Source organism: Malaya genurostris, chromosome 2, assembly GCF_030247185.1.
Source record: "Malaya genurostris strain Urasoe2022 chromosome 2, Malgen_1.1, whole genome shotgun sequence".
Taxonomy (NCBI): domain Eukaryota; kingdom Metazoa; phylum Arthropoda; class Insecta; order Diptera; family Culicidae; genus Malaya; species Malaya genurostris.
The window spans coordinates 70,768,875-70,777,099 of NC_080571.1; the positions used below are offsets into that span (position 1 = coordinate 70,768,875).

The 8,225-nt window shown below is 35.4% G+C and overlaps 1 protein-coding gene across 3 annotated transcripts in view; it reads left to right on the plus strand.

The window, feature by feature from the left end:
- Nucleotides 1–5,434, plus strand: part of LOC131432335 (influenza virus NS1A-binding protein homolog) — a 109,489-nt gene extending 104,055 nt beyond the window's left edge. For all 3 annotated transcript variants that reach the window (XM_058598544.1, XM_058598545.1, XM_058598542.1), the window contains one exon: nt 3,026–5,434. In XM_058598544.1, the coding sequence (XP_058454527.1) occupies nt 3,026–3,683 (658 nt within the window). In that variant the 3' untranslated portion in view covers nt 3,684–5,434. The remainder of the gene's footprint in view (nt 1–3,025) is intronic.
- Nucleotides 5,435–8,225: the final 2,791 nt, after the last annotated feature.

An 8,225-nucleotide genomic window follows, 5' to 3' on the forward strand; every position in this document is an offset into this window, starting at 1 on the left:
ACCGAGGCTTCGATAATACTTTGTGTCATTAAATTTTGCGTGTGCATGCGAAAACAATTGGCAATTTAACGCAGAACTAATTTTACCTAGCGTGCCTTCAAAGTTTCGTTATTTGAACTTTTCTTAGGGTGAATATTAAATCTTATACGGGAATTTTAAACATTTTAGACAGAAACTCATTTGATTTTCAATATTTTGTTAAATTTTGGGAGCGCTGTTCATTGCTTTTCATTGTTCAGTTGCGGTTGTTTTGGCGATAAAAAGCAATTTTTCACTGTAACACCACATATTTGGTTAAGTTTCCGCATCTAAACGTTTAAAGTGACATTTCATATAATGTACGCGATAAAAAAAGGTGGATGGATAATGTCAGAGACATAACCGAATGATGTGAATACAAATGAAATTAATGGTTCGTTTTTTTTAACGTTGAAGAATCAGAATTCTGGACCGGGAACTCAGGAACGGAATTTCGGAGCCGAAAACTTGATTTGAATCCCGAACCTGAGTTTTGAAGCACAATTTTGATGATAGATTTTGGAACTGAATTCTGAACCTGAACTCGGGAACTGGATCCTGAATCTGGATTGTTGAACTTATCATTGAACTTGTGTGCTGGAACTGAACTCGATATAAGGATTCTAGATCGAAACTAAATTCTTAATCTGAATTTTATAATTAAACCTGCCTTCTGAATCTGGATTCTGGAATGCATTTAAAAACTAAATTCTGGAATCACAGCTGTATTTTGGTACTGAATTCTGGTCCTGGATTTCAGTCTGAAGTTTCGGACCTTTGTTCTAAATCTGAATTCCGGACAGAAATTTTGGAACTAAATTCTGGACTAAAACTTAATTTCATTTCAAGAATTCTGTTTTAAAATTCTGACTTAAGACCAGAATTTGTTTCCGAAATTTTGTTCCACGGTCCAGGTTTAGAAACAAGATGCTGATCTCAGTTCCTGATTTCGGTTCAAACATTCAGGCTTAGAATCAAGTTCTGAACTTCGGTTTCAGTTACAGAGTTCTGGAACTCGTTTCGGACTCTGGATTCTGGATAAAGAATTAAATTATAGATCAGGATTCTGGAAACTAAAAAAAAACAAATCTGGTCTTGGATTCTGAAACTAAAAACTGAACTACGAAAGCTAGAATGAAGGTCTTTTTATCTTCTTTATAACTCAAACATAGTAGAAAACTTTGTGCTATTTTTGATTATCTCATACTACTGAAAATTCTATCGAAAATTATTGATCACATCTCCGCGGACGTGAAGAAAAAAATTATGTTGATACGATAAATAAAACAATATAGTGATAATAACCTCTCAAAGGGTAAATTTTGAAAAGGCGCCCCATAGTAAAGTAAGACGTATTCACGTCAAAATCACTTGAAAATGATCCACATAACATTTTCTCACATGTTGAAATCGGAACTGAAAATTTTCATTGTTTGAAACAGAATTTTGGGTGCTGCAAAAAAAAATCAGAGGAGGAAAATTAAACTTCTCACAGTAAAATTAACTTTTCGCTCGAACAAACGACGTTGTAAATAAGTTATACATAATTTTACAGATGGAAATTTGTTTTCCCTTGCATTTTGAGAGATAAACGTTAGATTACCCATAGTTGTAGAATTCAATTCAGAGTTTGAGAACTTAGTTCCAGGAAACATGTCCAGAATTCAGTTTCAGTCCTGAATTCCAGCCCCAGAACTGAAACTGAAATTTGGGGTTCTTGATCTAAATTATAGAAGTGAAAACTGAACCTGAATGAGAATCCAGATCATGAATTCTGTTCAAAAATTCAGACTCAGAAATCGCTTCAGAATCTTTTATATCTAAAAAATCAGGTCAAAAATTCAGTTCCAGAATACAATTCAGACTTCAGATGCCGAATTCGAGAACCTGAGTTGTGAAATAGGCTTCTATAAATGAAATCTAGTTCCAGGATTCAGTTTCAGAAGTCAGGTTCAGAATTTAGATTCAGAATTCAGGCCCAGATTTCAGTTCCTAAAATCCAGGTCCACAATTCTAGAATTCTGGAGCTGAAACTAAATTCTGTACCTGGATTCTGAACAGAATTCTGAATTTGATTCAGAGGTGGAAAGAAGCCATTTTGCGCATGAAAATGTGAATCAAGATTTCCGATTGTGAATCAAAAAACCGAACACCGTGAATTAAAAAATTGGGCAACAAAACTAAAATTGCGATTATGCTTTAAATTGTGGGAAATGAAATTGAAGATCTTTTTAAAATCTTAGTAAAACCAGAATTTATCTAATCAAAAATCATTCATTTCAAAATTCATTATAATATCTATAATAAATATGCGATATGAAAAGATAATACTGACTATTTTTATTTACTGTGAATCAAAAAGTTTGCTTATTTTCACCCCTGATTCAAAATTTTTGAACTGAATAATAGTTTAGGTTTAGAGTTCAGTTCTAAAATCCAGGATTAGAATTCAGCTCTAGAATTTAGTGTCAGAATTCAGTTCCAAAATACACTTGCAGGATCCCGGTCCAGAATTCAGGTTCTAGTCCAGAATCTAGATTCTGATCAAGGTCGCCGGATTCAGATCAAGGTCTAGGTCGTGATTCTGGAAATAAACATTCCACATTACTGGTTCAGGTTCAGAACCTGATATTGGACTGGGAGCTACAATATTACTGATCCAACACCTGGACTTGAAAGTTCCTGAATCAGGATCTGAACTAGAGATGGGATGGGTCTAAGCCATCAACAGTCTAACTGTGACATCCATACTGTCACACATTTACAGTTGTTAGCTCTGGCATGCATCGATAGTACTATTTCAAGTATGCATGCTCGAGGCATTCCACGTGGATTAGTCATACCAATCCCGTTGAATTGTCTCAATCCTCTTTTGGCAATATTTTATGAAAATTAACTAAAAAGAAATAATCACAGTTCAGGATTTCGCTTATAGTATTCCAGCTGCTACTATCGTTTCAATTGTCTATGCAAAACCATGTTCTAACATTATCGTTTCCCCTTTCAGACGCGGTTGTGGTTTGGCCGAATTCAACGGAAAACTGTACGCCGTCGGTGGCAGTGATGGAACGCATTCGCTCAACACGACCGAGTGCTACGACGAAGCCAACAAATGCTGGGTTGCCGGACCGAACTTGACCTCGCCGCGATCGAACGTTTCGGTTGCTTCAGTCCAGAACCGTCTTTATGCGATCGGTGGTTTCTCCGGAAAGACTTTCCTGAATACCATCGAGTACCTGGACGCTAGCTCGAATGAGTGGACCACTTTTGTCCCGCAAACCAACCAGAATATCGACAGTTTGTTGCAGTCATCACTGCACAGTAACCGAATTTTCGGTCGGCCTGGTTCGTCCACTTCGTCTTCGCCGGATAATCTGAGTAGTCAGAACGGCGAAAATGAGCATCTGTTTAAACCGATTCAAACGGCCCAGGTGAACGTGTACAATTTGGAAAAGTCCAACAGCAAGGCATCGTCGACGGATAAGGAGGTGACAGAAATTCTAGCAGAAAGTGAGCAATCGATGAAAAAGTTAGCAATCGGTGATGCTGAAGATTCCACCGAGGCCACAAATGGTACTAACAACTCTCATGATACCAGTATTAAACTGCAGAAAATTGTGGCCAACAACTGTGCGGAAATTGCGAACGAAAACGACTGCAGCTAACTAACAGAGGCCACAACAGCGAAGCCAGATCACCAGTCGGCTTCGTTGCCGTCGATCTCGGTACCTACTGGGTCCGCGCTGGACTGAACTACAATTTTGAAAGGCAAAACAAGAATCAAGGGTTCAAGAGATTTCGCAGATTTTTTTCCCATTGTGGTTTTCTGGAACATATATAATTATACAATTGTGAACTCAATATATTTGATAAGAAATCTTTTTTAATGCAGATAAGATTGTAAGTGTAGTTTACACCTCTATCCACAATAGCTGATATGAAGTAGCATGTATTGGCAACCTTGTATAAGTACTATTGCGGTGAATGTATTTTGAACGTAATAAAACAACAGCACTTGCGTCAGGTAACAACTATTACTACTACCACCCCTACTATTGTGAATTTTTTACATGAAACTAAATATTAAAAGTCTTACGAAACGTAGCTCTACAAATGACATACGGTGCAGTAACTTACGGTAACATCCATGCCCACGACTCTTGCTCATTTTGATCGTTCCAGCGATTGAAATCGCAAGGCGGTGATGAATGAGAGCTATTTAGATGGTAGGTAACATTATTTTCTTGTTCTTCTATATATACACTGATATGTCACACGATATGCATCGAAGTGTGGCACCTTACAAAACAGGTACATTGCAATTGCGGTCCATAACATTCGATAAGTCCATTTTATATGATTGCATTCCGAGAGAAGAAAATTTCATCTCGATTTGCAAAATATCTCTTCTGGTAAAAACCAAAAAGAAAAAAACATTTTGAACATTATGATTGTCTACTCCATACATTTCGAGCAAAAGCAATTGCTTATAGAACGTAGTCAAAAAATAAAGACAAATACAATGCGTCAAGCATCTAGGTTTAAGGAAAAATACGATTATCGAGAAAAAAATCTACACCCTATCAACGTAAGAACAATTACATAACAACACAGTACCGTGTAGATCTTATGCTAAGCTTCTTTTAGAGATCCTGCAAACTCTAGAATGTCTGAAAAACTTCACATCATATCGAGGACTCAGTCGGGTTGAATGAGTAAAGCAAAGAATATCCCCCCCCTCTCCATAACACCATTTGCCAAAATTCATTTATGTTCTTTAAAGTGTTTGCCGATTACTTGTCATCTCGTTACGAGACTGAAATTGATCACGTTACAGTGCTACTTCAGATATTTTATTCAGCCGTTTCGAGAAGTTTTGGCTACATCCAATATTGATTCTTTCAGTTTAAGCCATTTTAAAAATTGTGATTTCACGCTAAACAACAGTGATAAACCGAATGCATTTTAGAGATCACTAAATAACGTAGCGTAATGGTGTTATGTCACTGAATACGCCACTGCAGTTAGCTTATCAAGAAGCACTTTGATTGCATCCCACTATGGTGAATTCCTTAAAAAAAAAACAAAACAGCTGTACAACTAGTGATAGTTTTTAAAAAAATTCTAAATTTTTGAAGCAACATTTCAATTTACATTGTGATTTCAATTTAGGTTTTTAAACTCTACTGCAACTATGCCATTCATAGTCATAGTCTTTTTTTTTCTTGGTTCTCTTCCATCGTCTCTGAGCAACATCAGTTTAAGTTATCAATTCTACTGTTAACAAAACAAATCTAATGTATTAACATTCAAAATGCACGCGATAGATTATTTGTTAATGTAAAAGTACAGAATTGTGCAAAGTGAACAAGAAATTGTTATGGAAGAATCGTTGGGAATAAAATTTAAGACAGTACTTTCCTGGTTGTTCATTATTGTTCGAAAGAAAGCACGTTAGAGCCAATGCAGAATCGGAAAAGAAGTCAGAGTGCTGATGATATTATAATTCCCAAATTTCTTGGTCGAATGCCCATTTTGAATATATTATTCTTCCTATTGCCCCCTGGTAAAAAAAATCAAAATATCCTATATCAATCTATTTAGCATTTTTGCAGTTAACTTGGTAAAAATATTAATTGAAGACCTTATCGAGCAAACATAGGCTAAGAAAAAAGAAAGCTTGATAAGTGTTTATGTGCAGTATAAGACTAAAATTTTAACCATACCGACCATGCACAGTGAGATCTATTCTACCGCTTTCTGATCTTCGTTCCATCACATCCACAGTAGTTCAATTGGCAGATCGATTTCCTCGAATTGATGAAGGTTGAAAATTAATAGCTAAGACGCCACTTTTCCTATTTCTTTATTTAGTCATACTTTTATTTTCACTCCTATTCTGTATTTCGATCGAATCGGATTTGAAAATTTCGTATTAGATCGAAACAATCCGATTCGAACGAAATACAGAGTCGGGGCGTTTGTCTTTCCGTTGGGTAGTGGAGAAAATTTCTACCTAGAATGTGTTTTCCCCCATTGTAATTGTACCAATTTAGAGATGAAGACTTTTATTAACAAATAATTCCACTCATCATTTGGAATATCTTATCACACTTCAAAATGCAATAAATTTCATGGTGTTTGCTTAAGGAGCAAGACTCTTTGCAAGCGTATGAGTAATGTCAACAATGTATGCGTAAAAACAAATTCCGGCGCTTCTTTTCCTGATTTTAATCAATAAATCCTCCATATGGTTGAAAAATAAACCAATCAGTTCATTCTGCTTAAAATTGCAATTCAAGAAAAGCGAAAATCTTAGTCTAAAACTTTTCCGTTTTCCTTTAAACTGCTCGAGAAAAATTATTACAGTTTCAGCCTTCTTCCACTGACACATTTGATTAGCAACAAACACATTCCTATATGGATTTCCTCTAGCAGAAATTATTGCGATATAAAGATTTACGTACCTTGTATAAGTAAACCCGCAAAGTAGGAACCTTTAATTAAACACGCGAAAGGCAATGGGTATGGATTTGATAGCCTCGGTGCACTGCATATATGAAAATGAATACATAGATCGATGACATACGTATACCATATAAAATGTACGTTATACACAAATTACCAACACAAGTTAACTTGGTTTACTCTTGATCCTATGGCTTGCACGATTGAGTTTCAAACAATCTCTTTTAACAATAATTTAATCTCAAATGAATGTTAAGCTTGACATTTTGGATGAAATATCAGTTTTGATCAATTTTCCCCTAACGTTTGATGGAAAATTGCATACATTTTATAAATGTAGATTTTAAGGGCATATTCAGTAGTGTTCTAGTTCTAGATGCATAATTTATGTCAGTTACAAAATTTAAATTTGAATTTTATAACTGGCAGCCCCAGCAGTGTTTAAAATATACAAAAAATAGAATGGCATCGTAGGCCACACGCTTAAAAATAGTTACTCAAAAATGAGTAAGATCCCACTCATCTATAGAAAAAGTTGAACAACTCTAATTTAGAGTAACTCCTTAGTTACTCAAATTTGAGTTCTTCCACTGGGAACGATTTTTGGGTAAAATCTACTCATTTACTGAGTAATGCTTCATTTGCCCATGTGCCATAAATAGAGTAATTAGTTAAATTCTGAATGAATTTTTATTCCACATATACCAAATTTGCGTAAAATTGTTCCTTTTTTAATTGTATTGTATTAAAATATTAAGTAATTGACACGCAATACATAAAATAATCATACTGTGTTTTTTATTATTCCGTTTACAATTGATTTCTAACTTCGAGATATCATATCAAGTGGCGATCGCTTGGAGTAGTGTGTCAATCGTAGCTTAACACACATATCAGTACTGCTCAGACACCAATCAGACACTTGGTCCTCATAAATGACACACTTGATCATATTTGTTTCCATTCTGAAGCACAGTACGGGTCCTTTCTGGACACAATAACTGCGTCGATGGCACAACCAAGAGGACAGTCTAGAAATTGTGGTTTTTGCAGACACAACACCGTTTGTGTTAAGCAACTCACTCTTGAAATACGCGATCTCACTAACAAAAAATAGAACCTGTTGCTACAAATGGTTATTACAACTTTTAGACTGATCTTTAGAATAGTAACATAAAAACGAGTTTTTGCGCTAAACTCAAATTTAGAGTAAGAGTTATAGTATGTTCACATTAGCGCTGATATCAAGTGATATACGGATATACTTGATATCCGATGATATCATGTGCGATATCACATGATATCACATACAATTTGATGTCAACGCGTATCACCATTTTGGCATGATATCCGGGATATCATGTCGAGTTGTCAAAAATCGCAACTAGCAACACGGATAATGGCATTGAACGCACTCGTTTATGAACGTCACTTCGAGAGTGATAATAAACAATCATTATAATTTCGAATTTTTTAACGAATGCTAGCGTTCGGAGACCATTAAATGCAAGACTTCAATTATTGATTGAATTGTAGCAGAGAAAAGCAATATTATTGATCTTACTCCTAATGGGAACATTCAGTATGACAACTTGATTGTCAAATGATATCATTTCGATCATATGTGAACACTTCCACGTGATATGCATATCATCTCGGTATATCAAGTGATATAAGCACTAATGTGAACATGGTATTACTCATTATTATTGATGGTAACTACTCACTTTTTGACGTTT